Source organism: Astyanax mexicanus, chromosome 14, assembly GCF_023375975.1.
Source record: "Astyanax mexicanus isolate ESR-SI-001 chromosome 14, AstMex3_surface, whole genome shotgun sequence".
Classification (NCBI taxonomy): Eukaryota; Metazoa; Chordata; class Actinopteri; order Characiformes; family Acestrorhamphidae; genus Astyanax; species Astyanax mexicanus.
This window is the reverse complement of record NC_064421.1, coordinates 40,978,128-40,999,835: the sequence shown is the minus strand read 5'-3', so window position 1 is coordinate 40,999,835 and position 21,708 is coordinate 40,978,128. Positions and strand designations below refer to the sequence as shown.

At 37.5% G+C, this 21,708-nt stretch overlaps 1 protein-coding gene across 2 annotated transcripts in view; it reads right to left on the bottom strand.

Annotated features, from left to right (window-relative positions):
* Positions 1-6,383: 6,383 nt before the first annotated feature.
* Positions 6,384-21,708, bottom strand: part of stac (SH3 and cysteine rich domain) — an 84,105-nt gene continuing 68,780 nt past the window's right edge. For both annotated transcript variants that reach the window (XM_049463564.1, XM_049463565.1), the window contains 4 exons: positions 15,302-15,435; positions 11,509-11,560; positions 10,673-10,810; positions 6,384-9,254 (listed from right to left, as the gene is read on the bottom strand). In XM_049463564.1, the coding sequence (XP_049319521.1) occupies positions 9,156-9,254; positions 10,673-10,810; positions 11,509-11,560; positions 15,302-15,435 (423 nt within the window). In that variant the 3' untranslated portion in view covers positions 6,384-9,155. The remainder of the gene's footprint in view (positions 9,255-10,672; positions 10,811-11,508; positions 11,561-15,301; positions 15,436-21,708) is intronic.

The following is a 21,708-nucleotide window of genomic DNA, read 5'->3' as shown; positions in this document are numbered from 1 at the left end:
GTTTTTTCATCATTAAACATGTTCTGCATTGCAGATTAATTCTAAAGTCATTTAAACTATAAAGAAAAAAATATGGAATTGTTTAGTAAACAAAAATAGTGTTCAACCAGAATATGTTTTATATGTTAGATTATTCAAAGTAAGCTTTATGAGGTAGAGTCACCTGGAATGGCTTTCATCTTACAGCTGTGCTGAGTTGTGAAGAAAAAAATGTTATGAAGGAACTGGCTCTCATCAGAACCGCCCCAGGAAAGGAAAAGCTAGAGTTTCCTCTGTTGCACAGGTTAAGTTCATCAGAGTTACCAGCCTCAGAAACTGCACGTTAAAAGCAGCCCACCTAAATGGTTTCCAGAGTATTTTAGTTTGTGTATACTTTTAAGTTACTTTATGATTTAGTATGGGTTCCTAACTTCAGTATTCATTAGCAATGTATAGGAAAAAATAAAAAACATTGAATGAGAAGTTGTATCCAAACCTTGGACTTACATTAAAATTAGGTATCTTTTTAATTGGAATTGACAACCAGCAGAATCTAGCTCCTCCTAGTAATCAGTCCCACCTGATCATCCAATTACTGCCTGCAGGAGAGCTTGATCAGTCAAATGGGGTGTGTGGATTTGGGATGTGGGTCAAACCTGTAGGTCAGTAGCTCTCCAAGTGTAGGGTAGAGAATGCTAGTGGAAATATCATAATGTACTTTGTAGTTTATACTTTATTATCCTCCTTTCACCCTGTTCTTCATTGCTCAGGACCCCACAGGAGAAACCACCACAGAGCACAGAGAACAGTGAGTGAACACAGTGTTTAAAACTCCAACTGTGCTGCTGTACCTGATCCGTTTGTGGGCCTGCAGAAAGAGTTTAATAACATTTTACATGTTTGCAGAGAGTTTCACAGTAAATAAACACAACTGGGCAAACAGTAAAATTGGTGTTGGCCTTGAGCTGTATGGCAGTGTCTGTAGCATGGAATTACTCTGGGAAAGGACAACTGTAACAGTAAAGGGGCTTCAATGGAACACAACAGCAAACAGTAGCACAGTTATTGTGATTAAGCAGCAAAATATGATATTTTTTACTGGATGTCAGCCACTAGAGGTCACACTGAGCCTGTGTTGTAAAGGCTTCTCTGTAGGGCCTTCAACAGTGTTACAAACTGATTTCAAATAGAGAATCTGTTGGGAATTAGATGGAAACTGAATTTCTGAAGTATCAACAACAATTCAGAGTGGTTTACTCTGCTGAGACAAGTGTTTGCTGGGAACGGAGTGTGAGTGTCCAGTCAGTCTGGCTCTGAATATGGCATTTATTGTTGTAGTTAAATTTTTCTGAAAAAGATCTAAATATTAAATGTTTTTTTCCAGTGCTAACTCTGGGTTACGTAAATGTTAACAAAATTAAAACAAAGTCAGCCCTGAACGTAGATCAGAAAGATTACAGGTAAGATCTCCCACAGCATGCTTGTATAGGTCACTATAAACACTATACATATACACACAACGTCCCAACCTTTTTGGAACTGGAATCATATCTTGCCTTTTTATAATTCTATATTTTTATATAATCCCTATTTTTTGCACTGTAAGGTGCACCGGATTATAAGGCACACTATCAAAGAACATCTATTTTCTGGTCTATTTTCATACATAAGGCAAACCGGATTATAAGGCACATAATGCAACACTAGTAAGGGACCGGGGTGTTGCCATGTTTTCTTTCTAATTCAGCAGGTCTAAGCAGGTAACTAAGTAAAGCTACACTGAAAACTGTTTATTTGGGTGAGTAAAGCGCTTCTGTTTATTTACAGTAAGCTTGCATTTCCCAATTTCTCCAGCACTTAATTTGGAGCATTAGCATTAGCTGCTAACTGCTAGTGCTAGCTGTGTTAGTGGCTAACACTGCCCAAAAGCGATACACTGAGAAAATCTGAGTGTTCCAGTAAGCCAGGGCAATATTATCTGGTGGTTTGTCTCACATAGCTTGTTTTAACATGTTAAACACAGAGGCTACAGGGTCATTCTAATGAATATAGGTAAAACTTATATGACATCCTTCCTGTGTCCTGCTATGAAACAGTGCTGATGAGACAGTAAGAGTATAATGGGGCTTAGGTGTGAGTCAGTGCACTGTAAGATGTCAGAAGAGGGCACCAGCAGCTCTGGACACAGTACAGGTCAGATAATACTCACTCCATCATGATGAAATTTGTTCAGTTTTTTACTAGCATATGATTAAGATTGTAATTTATGTTGCATCGCCCCGACTCCTGGTTGTAGACTATAATATGGGAATTGTTTTCTACCACATTCTGAAGCATTGCTGTGAGAATCTTATTGCAAGCAGCATTGTGGGTGTTAGTGAAGTTATTCAGAATGTTGGGAGATCATAACCCCACCTCATCCTTAGTTCTTTATCTAATCCCCAAAACATTGGATGGAGCATCATCAATCCAGAGAACACTGTTCCACTGCTGCCCAGCTCAATCCTGATAGCAATACCCCTCTGAGGATCAGGATTATATTTTAAAGCCATATTTAAGCCAGACGCAGCCAGTCATGATAGTTACCACCCACTGCACTGTCCACTGTGAGTGGTAATGCCTTCTATAAAGTATTCCTGGTACACGTGACACTGTAGATTGAGGAAAGTTAAATGTCTGTACAACTTTAAAAATGGAATGTCCCCTCCATTTTTACCCACTATCAGGCCTCACTTCAACTCCAACTAAAGTGTGTTGCTCTGTGAAACCAGTTATGAATAGACTGGGATAAGCAGGTTTCAGCATGCATCACTGTAATTGGAATGAACTCTATTATTTTGCAGATTTGCTACAGAGAGATATTTCCATATTGTGTTAATTTTGTAATTAAATGCGAATAAAATTGGCTGTTTAATGCAGTGTGAAGAAAAACTCAAAATAATCAGTAGGTGTGATATGAGCTCACATATTAAAGCAATTGACCACTTATACAGTTCAGTCCAATTATTTTTAAATGAAAAAGAACTGTATAAAACGTGAGGTTGTTAACACTGAATGTTAAATACAGTGGGGTGTGAAGGTATGCAGGACTGTGAAAGTTGTTTTGAGTGTGTGTGTGTGTGAGAGAGAGAAAGAGAGAGAAAGAGAGAGAGAGAGAGAGAGAGAGAGAGAGAGAGAGATGTAAGCGTGTAAACGAATGAAGCTGTTGTTCAGTAATGCTGGGCAGATGTTCGGTTTAGCAGGGGGTGTTCACACCGGCAGCTTGAGCTGAGACCTGTCACACACTCCATGCCCATGAGCGATGAGGGCACAGAAGTATGCACACACTCCTGTCACATTTCTTGACGCTGCAAAAGTAAAGTTTGTAACGTAAATGTGTGTATGCAATGTATTCATGTTCCATACATAATCAGGGTTAAAAAAAAAATCCACATTTGTTTGCACTTTGTTTAGGAACACCTGTTTACATACTCATTTCAGCAATTATTTCATTATCAGCTAATCATGTGCCAACAGTGCAAAACAGTTAATTCACACCAATCATCAGAATTTTTGAACATGTGATCTCTGTGAAGATTGTTGGTGTCAGAAGAGCTTCTTTAAGTATTTCTGGAACTGCTGATCTCTTGGTATTTTTATACACAGCGATAAAGAACAAAATAGACAAACCTTGTTGATGAGAGAGGTTAACAGAGAATATTCAGACTGGTTGGAGCTGACAGAAAGGCTACAGTAACTTACTCAGTACAATTGTGGTGCTATCAGTTAAATTGACACAACTTATATAAATATAATTGCATTTTACATGTGTTACATTCATTCTTTTATTTATATTTAAATATCCACTATAAAAACTTCTTAAACATCTTAAAAACAAGTGTGATTAATCTTAATTAATATTAATATTGTGATTGTGATTAATCTGATTATATTTTGACATCACTAATCTATACATATATAAATCTGGTTCCCTGAAAATACTTTTTTCCTTCTCTCTCTCTCTCTCTCTCTCTCTCTCTCTCTCTCTCTCTCTCTCTCTCTCTCTCTCTCTCTCTCTCTCTCTCTCTCTCTCTCTCTCTGTGGCTTTAGGCCTCAGTATGAGGTAAAACTGAGGTTACCTGAGGATAGGCCTAATGAGGGGAGACCAGCCCATCATATCCCTCTCCGCTAGTCCTCTATTTATGCGTCTATTATTCCCTTCATCCACAGAGGAAGATGGAGTAATGAGTCACACTGCATGGTCTCTGCCTCCCTCTCTCTTTCTCTGCCTATCACACTTTCTTGCTCCCTTTCTCCTTCTTTCTCGTCTTCTCTTTCTCTTTCCCTCTGTCTGTCTAAAGTGGAAAAGGACCAATATGTTTTATATCAATATCAGAGTATTTTAGAGGATCATTAATGGCCTAATAACTCTTTCATAACTTAGGTGAGCCTCTGATTAATTACCCACTAAAAGACTTTATGCTAAACAGCTCAGCGTGATGGAGCGGATCCAGCTGTTAAAGTCAGACAGATGCAATCATTCAACTCCAGGATCAATAAATAGAGTTTAATTCTGTGCATACAGTATGTACAGTATAGTAATTCCTCTTTACAAGTGACAAAAACTTAAAAATGCAAAATCCCCTTTTGTATCACAATACCCATCAGCCACAACATTACCACCATCTCCTTGTTTTTTCACCCATTACCCTTTTTATTTGCTTCACTGATCATATAGGACACTTTGTATTTCTGTAATAACAGACTGTAGTGATGTATCTGTTTCTCTGCATTCTTTAGCAGGGTTCTTGCTTCATTTTAAAAGACAAATGTAATGCTTTTTAACATTGTTTTAAAAGCATAAATACAATTTAAGGTCCAAAACATAGTCATAACTTCTTAAGTAGAAAAAAATATATATTGTATTAAAAAAATTAAAGCTTAACATTTACCATTTATCAATTTTCTTTTTCAATTTTGTTCCATTGTGATGCAGAACATGTTAGCATGTTCGCTAGCTCACCCCAAATGTTAGCTAGCTCTCCACTAAACCTAGTTTTCTCCCCAGTAAAGTAGCAAACTCACTGCTAATGTTAGTATGTTAGCTAGCTAGCCGCTAATGTTAACTCCGCTAACCTTAGTTCTCTCTCCGTTAACATTAGTTAGCTCTACGCTAACCTTAGTTCTCTCCCTAGTAATGTTAGCTACCTCGCCGCTAATGTTAGCTAGCTAACCCGCCACTGATATTAATTCTGCTATCCTTAGTTCTCTCCCCAGTTACAATAGCTAACTCACCGCTAACAGTAGTATGTTAATGTTAATGTTAACTAGCGCTGCACTAACCTTAGTTCTCTCCACAGTAACTCACCGCTAATGTTTGTATGTGCTTTCCCACTGGCATTTAACGCACCCTCTAAAAATGTAATACCTACAGCAAATTTACAGTAACTTTAAGATAATTTAAGACCTTAATTATCAAGATTTTAATTTAAGACATTTTAAGACTATTTAAGGACCCACATACCCACCCCTGTTTATTGTCCTCCTCCTTTTACCCTGTTCTTCAATGCTCACAGGAGAGACCACCACAGAGCAGCTATTATTTTGTGGGTGTTTGGTAATTATTATCTGCACTGCAGTGATTAGCACTGATCGGCATGGTGGTGTATTAGGTGTTTTGAATGCTGGGTGTAATAATGGTAAAAATATTTCACACTTCTAACTCTTGCATCTAGACTATAATTAAAAAAAACAGAAGGAACCAGTGAGTTTTTAGGCTTTTTAGGTCATGTGACATCGCGTTCAGTATCTCCTCCATTTCCACTCGCTGTTGTGTTTTGTGGATCTCTGTGGAAACGTGCACCCAAATAGTAATTCTGGACGCATGGCAGTGGACAAATGGCTTTTTTATTAAATGCAAGGTGAAAAAACTCAGATATGTCAGTCTGGACTTGACTAAAATTACCGGAGGACCACAGAGTTCAGCGAAAAACAATACGAAATCAGCCTATAATTTACTCACAGAGAAAAAAAAAAATATATATATATATGGTTGTTCCAGATGGGAATAAAATCACAGAGGACCCCTCATAAAAGAGAAAATTACCCCAGGACCACCTGAAAAACTAATCATGTCCGGATAGTGCTCCAGGTGTTTAAAAACTCCAGCAGCACTGCTGTATCTGATTCACTCTTACCATCAGCACACACACTGCAGTGCTGTGAATAATGACCCACCACCCAAATAATAATAATAGCTGCTCTGTGGTGGTCTCTCCTGTGGGGTCCTGAGTATTGAAGAACAGGGTGAAAGGAGGAGAATAATAATAAAGTATGCAGAATAACAGATACAGAACTACAGTCTGTAATTAAAGAACTACAAGGAGTTCTATTTGATCAGTAAAGCTGAAAAATTGAACACTGAGTGCAGAAACAAGGAGGTAATTTTAATGTTATGGCTGATCAGTGTACAATGCAGTTCAAATACAGTCCAGAGAACAGGTGGGTGGAGTCATGTATAAAATGTAGTGTATATACACCAAGGTAATGGAATAACCCTGCCAAAAATGCTAATTGTGCTAATACATTATTAAAGCTAGTGGAGACCAGTAAGCTTGATCTGATTTGCATAACGCTTATCAGCCGCTGATAACTTTTATTTGTTATTAGCAAGCTTAGCATTTTTGGATAAAAAAAAAAATACCATCATTTAAAGAATAGAAATGAAAGTCTCTGTTATCCACTGGGCTCCGAACCTACAACACTGTGGTCTTATCTAATCATTGAAGTGGCAGGATGCTGTAACTAAAATAGCAGAATTATAGTAATAACAACTCTATTTTTTAAAAGTCTTATCAAATAAACAATGGCTTTATTAATATTAATTAAAACAAATAATAGGTAGCTACTGTTAGGTTTCCCAGAGCAGCCAAAAAATATAACCATGATATTAGGATACCTTAAAAAAGAATATTAAAAGAAGGTGTGTGTTTAATACCTAAATTGAAAAAAAAAAAAAAAAAAAGTATTCGGTCTCGAATTCATGTTAAGAAATAAAGAATGAAATTGAATCAATGACAGGCAGTGTGTAGCATAATACACTGAAACTAATTTGTCTGATGTGGTTATAGAAATGATGAAATCATCAAAATCAAAATTAGGCTTTTGATGTCCTTTCTATCTCTTGTAGCGGTGTAACGGATCACAAATCTAGCAATCTAAATCAGATCACGTTTTTTATGATTTTAACATTTTTTAAATTGTTTTTTTTGGATAGGAATTATAAAAAAATAAGTTTAACTTTGCATTCCAATTATTAAAATTTGTGTCGTGTAGTGAGTGGAATATTTGTGTTGGATCTCTCCAGCTTATGATTAGTATACAAAATAATCTGTGTATTTATAACTGGTATATTTTTCTTACACTCTTATTATTAAATGATTATCTTGTAATTCTGCAGTAAAACCACAAGAGGAACTTAATTGACACCAAATTGTAGCATCTGATTGGCTGCAGATAAGAATGATTGATAGGTGGATGGCCTTCTAACCCCCCCACATTGTACTTTGGCCTGAAGTGATACAGTGGTATGAAAAAGTTTGGGAATCCCAATTTTTTAAGGGTTTGCTTTATAAATCATTGGTTGTTTGGATCAGCAATTACAGTTAAATATATCATATAGCAGATGAACACAGTGATATTTAAGAATGGAAATTAAGTTTATAGGATTTACAGAAAGTGTGCAATAACTATTTAAACAAAATTAGGCAGGTGCTTAAATTTGGGCACCCTTGTTGTTTTATTGATTTAAATAGATTTAGCACTAATTGTTGGAACACAAAATTAGTTTGGTAAGCTCATTAGGAGAAAGAATTGAGGTGCCAATTACAAGATTTGTCCTCTTTGCTTCTTCTCTGAAATGTGGTAACATGAGAACTCTCAAATGACCTAAAAAAAAAAAAAACAAAGATTGTTAAATATGATATATTTAACTGAAATTGCTGATGCCTGTGTTTAGTGCAACAGAAAATTCCTTAAATAATTCGGTGACAGTTTTGTTATTTTCTTGTTTTTAATTATCTGGCACGATCCTCGTATTAAAGTGTGTGTGAGGTGTTTTTTTTTTTTTAGCGTGGCTTTTTAAATGATAGAAAGACCAGGGGGTAAAATGCGATTGGCCCTTAGATATTAATCACTGTAATTATGTAATACTTGCACACCAATTATTCCTTTTTTTTTCAGTTGATCTGTGGTTTAAATGCTTTCCAAACTTCAAGGTGCAATCCGTTACACCCCTAATCTCTCGTAGTGGGAACTGTGGAGAGTTTCACATCAGACTCGACAAATCTGTGATATGTCCAATTCATTGACAGTAAGCTCATTATCATTTGACAGGACTGCCTGTTTAGAGGAGTTTCTTCAGTAATCCTGTGTTGAAGGAATGTAAAGCGCTTTTTTTAAATAGCAGCATAAAAAAAAGAGAAAAAGAAAACCTAAGAAAACAAGGAGAAATATTGTGTTCAACTCCTCTGGGTTTATTCAATGTCTTGCTATGAGCTTGCGTCATACGGCTCCTTCATTAAACCCGGTTAGGGAACGTCCAGTATTTGATATCATTAATCAGTGCATTTAGAACTGCTTGTGGAAAATCCATGAGGAAAGTTCAAACCTACATTAAGCGAGGCTAGCTTTGAGTGGACGTACGCTCTCTGAGAAGTAGGAAAAACACTGTAAACAGGTCTTTGATCTTACGATGCTCGCAATGCTAGTAACAGAGAGAGGAAATGCTGTCTTCGTGCTTGTTTTTCCAAACATCTACGCCTGGTTTTCATATCAGAGTCTCCAAAACCAGGAAAAACAGGCGGTCTTAGGAAAGCATTCATTTCTTCAGTGCCGTTTTCACACAGAGAGGGATGGAAAAAAGAACAGAGTTATCACGGTTATAGTGTCTCTGCTCAGGCCGTTTACTACTTGTCTCTGTGTGGTGTAAACCACTGGCGGCTTGGTGACTCCGTGCTTGTGCGTGGCTACTGACGGCAGTATTGTTTGTCCAAGCTTGAGTTAAGCTTGAGCTTGTTTGGGAGAGCACATTTTCCCTGTGCTACTCCTGATGCCATTCTCTCTCTCTCCCTCTCTCTCTTTCCCTCTCTTTTTTCCTCGCTCTCTCCGTCTCTCGCTTTAATTCTTCTTCCTCCTCCTCAGATGTTCTCCAGCACGTCACAAGGGACGAATCCTCTCTTCTTACCGCTGGCCACTCTGATGAAGCCATTGTGTTCGTCTTCGTTGCTGACGCAGATCTGAAAGAAGTCGGAAGGAAAAAAGATAGAAAGCTAGATTTACCATCTCATTAAATCTCTCAACAGCTTCCTGAGGAACCCCATAGACCCCATTACACTTACACTAATTTATGATTAAAGCTTTAACCATATTAATTAGGCTAGTAATTTCTCTGATTTTATAATTTATAGGTATATGTTTGAGTAAAATAAACATTGTTGTTTTATTCTATAAAATACCGACAACAATTATCTCAAATTCCAATAAAAATACTTTTACTTAAATAAAAGCATTTATTTGCATAAAATGAGAAATGGCTAAATTAACAGAAACAAAGCAGAGCTTTCAGACTTCGAATAATGGAAAGAATGGAATGGAAAGTTCATGTTCATAAAGTTTTAGTAATTCAGAAATCAATATTTGGTGGATTTATCCTGCTTTTTTAATCTTTTAATCACAGTTTTTCTGCATCTTGGCATGCTCTCCTCCACCAATCTTACACACTGCTTTTGGATAACTTTATGCCTTTACTCCTGGTGCAAAATTTCAAGCAGTTCAGTTTGGTTTGATGGTTTCCTCATCCATCTTCCTCCTGATTATATTCCAGAGGTTTTCAATTTGACATCAATTTGGTAATGTCAAAAACACATCATTTTTAAGTGGTCTCTTAATAAATTAACCTTATATACTGTGTTTTTTTATAGATTATCATAATGTGGCCTCAAATATTTAGATTTTTTTTATTGAAACATAGCACTCTAAACTCCTAAGACTCACCACCAAATTAGATTTACCATGTGGTGGCGCTATAATCAAATGAATATGGTAAACCTGCAGTGAAAAACAGTAGTTGTTTATTTCTGTGGTGAAACTGACACCAATAAATCCAAAATTCCTGGTATTTAGTTATTTAGAAGTATTTTATCCTCTTTAGTAACACAGATGCTGTTGAAGTAGATACTTGTCTTGTGATATATCGAGTATTACTGAATCCCAACATCTTGATATTATCATTATAGATGGCAATGTATCGTAACAATATTGTATCGTGAGATGCCCTGTGAATCTCTTTCATACTTGGGAGTGATGTGGGGAGAGACCCACTCAAGAGACAGCATGGACAGTTGTGCTCTCTCGGACTCCGGCTGCTGATTATGCTCAGATTATAGTGACTGGGCCTTTAATCACTGGACCACTTAGAGCCTGTTTATTTTACCTAGTCACATAAGAGTTTCACTTTTCTGTGAAAAGTTTAAATGTTTTTGTTTTAAACCTATTGCTCTTATTTCTTGAACAATGTATTGTCCAAAAAAAAGCTATCGTGACATGCCTAATTTAATTAATTAACTGGGTAAATAAGTAACAGTGCACCTGGGAACATCTAGCCTACATGGAGTGTTTAAAATGAGCTTGTTTAAAGTTGACTGAGGTCACTCACCTGTCCTTCCTTTAACGTGATTTGACCCTGCTCTTTACAGCCAATGAAAGTGCGATTACATCGGAACACCCTTTCACCTGCCTTCACCTGGTGAGCAAAGGATGCTGGGAAAAAACCTATCCTGTCATCGATCACGCCCTAAAAAACAAAAATAAATTTGAGTAAATGAATTACATATATTCCAATCACATCACAGTAATGCAGAACATATTGTTCATAAATTCATTACCTACAGTGTCTTGATAAAAACACACAGTGTCACTGATCTCAAGCACCACCATTTTTGGTGAAAACAAGCTATGTGGGAGGAACCACTAGCTAATATCCTCAGTGTAGCTCTGTCGGGCAGCTAGATACAAGCGGTTAGCGACTAATGTTCCAGCCTTAGTGCTGGAGAAATTTGGGAATCTAAGCTTATAGTGGAAATGGAAGTGCTTTACTCACCCAAATAAACAGTTTCAGGAGAGAAATCTGTGTAGAATAATATCCATCACTTGTTTGACAAACGATTTTTTTTTGTTTGCTTAACTTAGTTAACCTACTCCCCCCACCACCACCCAGCGGCGAGACCTGCTGAATTAGAGGAAAACATGGTGACACCCCTGTGCCTTACTAGTGTTGCATAAAATGCGTCTTATAATCCAGTGTACCTTATAGTGCGAAAAATACTATATAAACCTAATATGTATTGAAAGTGGCAAAGTGGGCGTGGCAGAAAAAGGTGAATACGACCTTCATTCTCTAATATTCCTATCTTTTCCTGACTATAAGCTTCAGCCATGTTTTGGATTACTCTTCCGCTTCTGTTTATGATTATTCAGCATTAGAGCTCTCACCTTCCACCAGTCATCGTTAGAGTCATCCGCCAGTATTATCCGATCGCCGGGCCTGAAAGACAGCAAGTGAAAAGAAGAAAGGATTAATTTCACATTCATTCTGCCTTTTCTAACAGGAATTATAATTATTTTTGTTCTGAATTAAATCTTACAGATGTCGATTTTATTCCGCTAATGAAATCTGCAGATCTATTCCTCCTCTGTTTAGTGAGAGTGTATCTGAAAAGCGCAAACACTTGCCGAGGCAAGTCGAGCCCTCTAATCATTTACAGCCTGTGCTTCCCAGTGTGGTGTCAATGAATGTGAAATGAACTGGTGGAAATTGAAGTGTTACTGCGGGACTGGAGTGAGAAAATGGACTGAGACAAGAGGAGCAGAAGGACTCTTCAGCCAAAGGGCATTTTCTGCACTGCTCTGTTGACAAAGAATGTAATACTGAATTAATTATGGTCTACGGAAGCTGTTAGTTATATCAGGTTATGGTGAGGACTAGAGATGGAAGGATCTGTTATGTAAGAATGACCTCTCTCATTTCAGATCAGATCATATTGGAGAGTTAAGGATTACAGCAGCACTTTGAGCTCAGTGGTCACAGAATAGAGCTGGAGCAACAAGTTCGAGTCAAACTCATATATAGTACCAGCCAAAATGTATTTTTCCTACATTGTAAATGAATACTGAAGTGATCCAGATTATAAAGAAACACATAAGGAATCATATGGTAACTTAAAATTGTTAAACAAACCAAAATACTCTGTGAAGAAATAAGGTGCTCTTTATTTCTGAGTTTCTTGTTATTTCTTGTTTCTGCGGCTGAACTTATCTCGCGTAGCAGAGGGAACTTTTGCTCTTCCTTTCACTGGGGCTGTCCTGATGAGAGCCAGTTTTATCATAACATTGATGAGTCTTAACGACTGCTCTTGAGGATGTTTTTTTTTATATTTTTTTGTTTACATAGTTGAGTAGTTTTTGCCATAATATGGATTAGAACATTACTCAAATAGGGCTATTCACTGTATAACAACAACGGATGCTCTCAAACACATTAAAGCGCAAGACATTCAAATAATTAACTCTTGATAAGTTCAGCAGAGCTGTTAACTGAAAATCAAACTCATTAAGCTGACTGAGAAAAAACAGCAAAGATGTCCACGGCTGTCATCCATGCAAGAGGTGCATAAAAAATCTAAATATTCTGGTTTAACACTTTTTTGTATACTAAATAATTCAATTTATTTTACTTCATAGTTTGGGTGACTAGTATTAGTATTGATCTACAATGCAGAACATTTTAAAATGATGGGAAACAACTGGTTTTAATGTGTGTTCTAAATATTGACTGGCACTGTGCACTGTATTTTTACAAGGTATAAAACTAATAAACCAAAATAAAGACTTTTAACCCCTCTAACCAGATACTCCTCTCAAGAGTTCCACCTCACTGTAAAAAGGCCACGTTATTTGTTCATACCCAAGTCTTTAGTTTGTGTCTTTTATTATTTCAACTTAATGTTTAAGATGTTTTATTTTCGTGTGCCCACATTAGGCCGTTTCATGAGGAACACACCTTCTACTTTAGTTTAATGGCAGACCAAATACCAAATATTGTTGTGCTTTGTTGCCTCACTATTAAACCCTGACACTTACCCCATAACTCACTGCTGTTGTCTATTTTCCCTTCAGTTAACACATCTGTGTGTCACACATGACGAAAAAGATCAGATTAGAGGCACTTTTACATAGTCTGTGAATGTAACCTTAGAATGAGTAATACCAGTGGTACAACCTGACAAACTACATTTTATCTATAAATAATGAACATGTGAATTTGACTAATTTTCTAATACAATGGCCATTTTTATTTCACAACACAACACACTTTGAATAATTGTTTGGCACAAAACAAACCAATTATGTGACTAATCAAAACAATTCTGATAAACCCGCATATTATTTAGGAAAACAGGCTTGTCGGCCTAATCTGTTGATAATTAATAGCCTAATTAAGGCTCTGGGTGTGCATGATTTTCTGCTTATCTGCTCAGGTAAACATGCATTGTGTGTTGTGCATTTAAAGCAAAAAGAGCAGTGAACTGCATCGCAAAAGCTAATTAAACATCCTGCCTCTTCAGGAGGTAAGTCGCCTTGCAACAGAGATAAGCTCAATACAACTCAAGATTACTAAACAGAAAATCAGACAGAGCGGTAGCGCAAACTACTCAAACTGCCTTTTTGTCTTTTAGAGCAGAGCAGTTTAGTGAGCAGATCATGGAGATTAAAGCTCTTCACATATCAAAGCTGAAAAAGGGAATCTTGGTATATATTCCTGTGCTTCTGTCCGAAAACCTGTATTTAAGTTTTAAACTTTTGACTGGTACTGTTTTTGTAGATGTTTTAAAAGGATTAATTATCCTCATGGAGGAAGCAGGATTAAGACTTTTAACCCCTCTAACCAGATACCCCTCTCAGGAGTGCATCTTTCAGCCCATATCAGCTATTAGCACAGCAACAGCGCTAACAGCTCTAACCAAATGTGAGTTGTGTTTGAACTCTGAACTCCTCAGTGCAGTTCTGTAGCTACAGACTCTCACAAGAATATTCAAACTATTTTTTTTTAAAGAAAGTATTTTCATGTGCCATCAAAGGTGCTATGATAAAACTGGCACTCATCAAGACCGCCCCAGGAAAGGCTGACTAATAGTTGCCAGTTAGCAGCCTCAGAAACTGCAAGTTAACAGCACCTTCGATAAGAACCACCTAAGTGCTATATATTTTGGGTTGTTTAACACTTTATGAAGCTACTACATGATTCCTTATGTGTTATTTGATAGTTTGGGTGACCTCAGTATTCATTTTAAATGTAAAAAACATAAAAAAGGTGTGTCCAAATTTTGTCCAAAAACAGTCATTGCAGATACAATACTACATTTCTAAAATTGTATTAAATATTTGCCAATTAGATAAAAGTGGACACCTAGTGTGCATTATTTTATTTTATTTATCTCTTTTTTATTTATTCATGATAAGGGAATAAAATTTTTCTACAGTCACGTTTAAAAAAAATTGTAGTATTTCTACACATACACAATTAAATATATATATATATATATATATATTAGTAAAGAAATAATTAATTAATTTAAAAAATGTGTGCTCGTGTATTGTCACTCCAAAATTCCTGAAGGTCTTACTGCGTAGTATACTTTGGTGTATCCTCCGTTGGAAGCTGCTTTAAGGAGGATTTTAAGCAGCCTCCTTTGTCTGCTCCGGTATTTTGACAGACAGCAAGATGATGCTATAAAATCAGTTTTCGAGTCACAGAGGAGAGATGGAGGTTCAGTAGGAAAAAAGGTTAACTGATTTAGAAACTGAAGTGGTCTCTTAATTTTTCCAGAGCTATATTTCATTAATTTCAGTAAAGAGTCTGAATTTGTATTAAACAATAATAATGCAACTAAATAAATAAATGGAACATAAAAATGTAATAGAAATTATAGCATATTTAGTGCAGTGATATAAAAAAATTCCATAAAGCTTCACAGTAAATATTAATAAAAAATTGGAGATTTTATTGCATGACACGATTTCACACATTCTTAATGCAAACTATTCTGAAATTTTTATTTTGATTAAAAACATTTTTAGAGAAAAGAATGACTTATTGTACCTTTAAAGAAAAGACTTGAATTACTGAGATGCATTTACACTCAAACTGTTTCTTTAGTTCTTTTCTCTCATTATTTCTATCACACAAGACTCGTGCGAGAGAGAGATGTGCTGGTGTCAGACTCACCTCATCTCTAAGTCCTGATTATCCTGCGGGGTGAATCTGTACAAAGCCACGTATGTGTTCAGCTGCAGAAGGTCTTTCCTCAACTCTCGCTCTGACTGCAAATCAAACACAGCAACCTTCTCATCCGCCTGAGTCTGAGTCTGAAACACACAAACAAAGACCAACAATAACAATATTATCACTCCAACAATACTGAATATTAATCACCCAGCCAATCCAAGTTTTATTTGCATTATACTTTATTGTTTGATCAAATTTTATTTTATAAGCATGTAAAGTACCAATAAAATGTTTGGAAACACCTTAAAATGTAAAAAGTCATCCAAACTAAAAAAAAAAAAATAATAATAATTATTTAGTAAACAAAAAAGGCAACCACTTTAAAATAATACTACCTTTATAAAGGGTTTATAAATGGTTTACAATTAGTTTATTAATGGTTACTAATTAGGTTGTAAATGCCTTAAAAATCACTAATAATTAGTTATAACACATACGTAGAAAGGGCAACAATGACCTGTTGTTTGCCAAATAGTGAACCCACAGCCATCTACATTGTTGCCCTTTCTACATATGTGTTATAACTGATTATTAACCAATTAATAAACCATTAATAAACTAATTGTAAACCATTCATAAACCCTTTATAAAGGTAGTCTTATTTTAAAGTGGTACCCAAAAAAGAGTTAAATACACCAAAATATGTTTTATAATTTAGATTCTTCAAACTAACACCTCTTGCTTAGATGACATTTTGCACATCTTGGCTGAATTTTCTCAGTCAGCTTTATGAGGTAGAGTCACCTGGAAGCTGTGCTGTACTTATCAAGAGTTAACTACTTAAGAATTTTTTAAGTAAAGAAAATATACTTTAAGAAATAAAGGTCAGTCAGTCCAAAATATTAAAAAATAAATGCAGTCGCAAAGACCATTAACAACATTATGATGAAACTGGCTCTCATCAGGATCGCTACAAGAAAGGAAGAGTTATCATCTGCAGAAGTATACAAAGTATTTTGGTTTGTTTAACACTTGTAAGTTTACTACATGATTCCTGATGTGTTCCTTCATAGACTGGTATTTAATTAATAAAAATCTTATTAAAACAATCTTTATTTTCTAACATTCTTTTATGATTCTTCAGATGCCTGCCTGAGAAGAGGTAAATAAAGAACTTTTCATTGATTAACTGAAGAATAAACAAACTAAACAGACAGCTTTTTTTATTTTTATCTCTCTCTCATTCCTTCCCACGCAGTACCACAAACACACCGTCACAGTTTTTCATTCATTACAGCTTCTCTATCTCACTTTCACACACAGGAAGAAATCATTTAAAAATAGTGTGTTTCTCTCAGCGAGAAGAACACTGGCGCGTTCTGCTTCAGATGGAGGAGAGGCTGCCAGGAGCTGGTTTGGTTCTATTAGGCGTAAAGATAGAAGCCCTGTTTATCCTGCAGTCACACGCTTACCTTTACCACATATGTTTACTGAGACGCCAGAAAACAGCTCTGAAGTGGCCAAATAAAGCAGAGACTGAATAAGAGTGAACTAAAAAGAGAATCGCGGCATTGGTTTAGCGCTGGAGAGATGGAGAGAAGAAGAGAGGTGGAGAGATGTGAACATGGCGAGATAGAGAGATGTGAAGAATTAAAGAAATCTGAAGATGGGGAGTGGAAGAGATGGGGAGATTGAAAGACGGGGAGATGTGGAAAATGGGAGATGGCAGAGAAAGAGATATGGAGAGATGTGGAGATGGGGGAGATAGGAGAGATGGAGAGATAGGAGACGGAGATGTGGGAGAGACGGTGACATGGGAGAGAGAGAGGTAGGAGAGACAGAGAGATGGAAAGATTGGAGAGATGAAGGAAATGGGAAAGATGTTGAGATGAGATATGGAGAAATTTGGAGATGGAGAGATGAAGACAGAAAGCTGGAGAAACAGAAAGGTGGGGTGAGAAAGATGGATAGATGTGGAAATGGCGAGAGGGGATAGAGATGTGAAGATGCAGAGATGAGAGAGATGGGATAGAGAGAGCTGGGGAAATGGAGAGATGGTAGAGATGGGGAGACAGAGAGAAGGAGAGACAGATGTGAAAAATGGGAGATGGCAGAGAAAGAAAAATGGGGAGGCAGAGATGGAGAGCTGGGAGAGACATACAGATAGGGGGATGGAAGAGATGGAGAGAAAGAGAAATGGGGTTGACAGTGAGATGGGAGAGATGAAGAGATGGGAGAGATGTGAAAGGTGGGAGAGACAGAGAGATAGAGACGCGAGAGACGGAGAGATGGGAGAGGTGGAGAGATGAAGAGATGTGATGGAGCAATAGAGCGATGTGGAAATAGACTGATAGAGAAATGTGGACATGAGAGACGGAGAGATGTACAGATGTGGAGTTGAGAGATGGAGAGGTGGGGAGATGAAGATGGAGAGCTGGAGAGAGAGAGGTGGGGTGTGAGAAAGATGAAGAGATGGAAAGATGGGAGAGATTGGGAGATGGAGAGATGGGGAGATATGGGAGAGCCAGAGAAATGGGAGATATGGTGAGATGAAATAGATGTGGAGATGAGAGAGATGTGGAGATGTGGAGATGGGAGATATGGGAGAGAGGGAACTGGGAGATATGAAGAGATGGAATAGATGGGAAGATGGGAGAGATGGAATAGATGGGAGAGATGGGATATATGGGAGAGAGAGAACTGGGAGATATGGAGAGATGGGAGAGAGAGAAATGGGAGATATGGAGAGATGGAATAGATGGGGAGATGGGAGAGATGGAGAGAGATAACTGGGAGATATGGAGAGATGGAATAGATAGGGAGATGGGAGAGAGAGAAATGGGAGATATGGAGAGATGGAATAGATAGGGAGATGGGAGAGAGAGAAATGGGAGATATGGAGAGATGGAATAGATGGGGAGATGGGAGAGATTAAGACGGGTGCATGTGGGAGGACTTGTCCTCCATCATTGTTTGAGGTGTGATTCAGGAAATGAGGGAGATGGGAGAGGAAGTTGAGGAAACGTAGCAGGTCTAGGACTAACACTCCGGGCTGAGCCAGTCTGCTGCACTACGCATACGCTTCTCATGGCTTTACAGCTCACCGTCTGGAGGAAAGATGTGGGAGCGCAGGGTGGTGCTGAGACTGAGGTGGCGCTGGAGAGAAGATGAGGTGTTAAAGGTATTATTCTGGTGTAAAGGATTTGTGCTGATGTTATTTCTGTGTGTTCCTGTGACAAAAAAGACTAGAAAAGAATATTTAATTAAAAAATAACACACAGCTAATAGAGGAACAATGTTGGAGAAATTGTTTTTTAGGACTCTTAACTGGTACTCACTGGCTTCCAATCACTGATTGGTAGATGCATTAGCATGTCTAGAGGACAAATAATGAGGCTACTGGAGTAAGCTGTTGCTTAGGTGAAACTGGACCACCTTTGGTCTTCATACAGCCACAAAGAGAGTCTAATATTATGGTAATAAGGTCTTGCAACCACTGGTCCAAAGCACTGTTTTAGCAGGACAATGCTCATGCACATGCTGCTTGCCCTCTCAAGACCTTGCCTTACAGACACAGATACTATGCCTTGGATACCTGCATTACCAGACCTACAGTACCAGTCAAAAGTTTGTATATGTCTCATTCAATGTTTTAATTTTATCACTACATTGTAAACGCAGCTCTGGAAAAAAATAAGTGACCACTTAAAATGATGAGTTTCTTTGATTTTCCAAATTGAAAACCTCTGGAATTTAATCAAGAGGAAGATGAATGATCACAAGCCATCAAACCAAGCTGAACTGCTTGATTTTTTGCACCAGGAGTGGCATAAATTCATCCAAAAGCAGTGTGTAAGACTGGTGGAGGAGAACATGTCAAGATGCATGAAAACTGTAATTAAAAACCAGGGTTATTTCAACAAATATTGATTTCCGAACTCTTAAAATTTTATAAATATGAACTTGTTTTCTTTGCATTATTTAAGGTCTCAAAGCTCTGCATCTTTTTTATTATTTCAGCCATTTCTCATTTTCTGCAAATAAATGCTCTAAATGACTAAATAGAGTTGGGGAGAAATGTTCTCTGTAGTTTATACAATAAAACAACAATGTTCATTTCACTCAAAAATAGACCTATTCATAGCAAAATCAGAAAAGCTGACTCAGAAAATGAAGTGGTCTCATTTTTTTGCAGAGCTATATAAGGAATCATGTAGTAAACTTAAAAGTGACAAACAAACCAAAACACATTTAGGTGGCTCTTATCTGCTGCTGTTACCTTGCGATTTCTCAGGCTGGTAACTCTGATGAACTTGATCTTTCTTGGGAAGGACCTGATGAGAGCCAGTTTCATCATAACATTTTTGATGGTCTTTGCAACTGCACTTGAGGATACTTTCAAAGATCTTAAAAAATTTTGGGTTGACTGACCATTTAGTGGAGTATTTTTTTTCTTTACTTAGTTAAGTAGTTCTCTTCATACATTACACAATTAAATCTGTCTCCCTACAGTAAATTACAGTAAAGTACCAGCATACCACAATTTTATATCATGATTTTAATCATGATTAAAGACAGAATATAGTGATTAATACAATTTTTTAGGTTTTTGGTCCTCCAATCATTCTTTAGCTTACATCTCATCTCATCTCATCTCATCTCATCTCATCTCATCTCATCTCATCTCATTGTCAACCGCTTTATCCGTGAAGGGTCGCGGGGGGGCTGGAGCCTATCCCAGCAGGCATCGGGCGGAAGGCAGGATACACCCTGGACAGGCCGCCAATCCATCGCAGGGCAGACAGACACACACACAGACACATTCACTCACACACTCACACCTAAGGGGCAATTTCAATCAAGTTCCAATTAGCCTGAACGTGCCGTCTTTGGACTGTGGGAGGAAACCGGAGAACCCGGAGGAAACCCACGCAGACACGGGGAGAACGTGCAAACTCCACACAGAAAGACCCGGGTCGCCCCAGCCGGGAATCGAACCCAGGCCGTCTTGCTGTGAGGCGGAAGTGCTACCCACTGCGCCACCGTGCCACCCTAGCTTACATTTAAATATCCATTATTAAGCACTGAAATCTTAAGAAGAAGAACTAGTGCGATTTATCATGATCCATTACAGAATATTGTTGGGATAATTCTGATTACTTCTTAGAATCGATTGGCACCACTAGTCTTAGGTCATTAAATAATGAGCTCATGGGTCAGCTCATCCATTATCAGCTCTGACTTCTCTCAAACTCTGGACTGGAAGTGCAGGAAGTTTTCCTGAGGTCATTTCAGGCCATATGGTGCAGCACTGCGTTATTGTCCCTGCTTGATTCTCTCCACACAGAGCAGACCACTTTACAACCCCACAGGCAGAGTTACAGCCTGCACTCTGCAGCCCTGCTATCAAATACGGGGCTGTGTGTGGACGTGTGTTTGTGTGTGTATGTGAGGACGTGGGTGGGGGTTGAGAGCACTGCAGCAGGTTATGAAAGGTGGGATGTTTAAGTGTGTCGTGCTGAGTTCCATCGCATCTATCTATATTTCTTGTATGTGTGCGGATGAATGTGTGTTTAATTATATATATGTGTGTGTGTGTGTGTGTGTGTGTGTGTGTGTGTGTGTGTGTGTGTGTGTGTTTCAGGCTCTGTACTCCACTGCAAATCACTTTACAAGTAACTGGGAGAAGTCAACAAGCTAAGCTGGGAAGGCCACCAGAGAGCGACTGGAAGGCTGACAGTGAGCCACACACACACACACACACACACACTGGCTAATAAAACTGAGCGCAGATTTGGAGGATGAGTGTGTGTGTGGGCGCTGGACTGCATTCATGCTCCTGTTCAGCAGCTGTGTGTCTCAGATGCTCTCAGTAGAATAGATGAGACAGGATCTGAACCCATCTGAACTGGATCACGCGATGAGGAACACTGATAAGCAAAATACAGTGTTATTATTATGGATATACATCAAATTATTTTTTTCCCATCAATCAAACAATTAAATTAAATATTTGGCTAAAGTCTAAATACCGTACACATTTTTCCCCACAGGTTTTTTAATAATTTTCAATTTAATAGATAACATAACCTAAATTAACTATATATAGCATAAATGTGCAAACACTTAACAGAAGACCATTTAAAAATCGACACACTATATTCACCTCAGCAGTGCTATTCTAATGAAATGCTCAGAATTTCTTTTTGTAGAGCTATTGTAGTTAAATATTTAACTCAGCTGTGTATCGCAATAATCATGTTATCGACGATAAATGAAAATGACGTGGATACTTTTTGACAACCTCTATATTGCTATTGTGTTTTGTTCACATATATTTTAAAATTATGATAAAATTGTTTACCAGAAAAAATCTCTGGACAATATATAGTTGTTTTAAAAAAGTT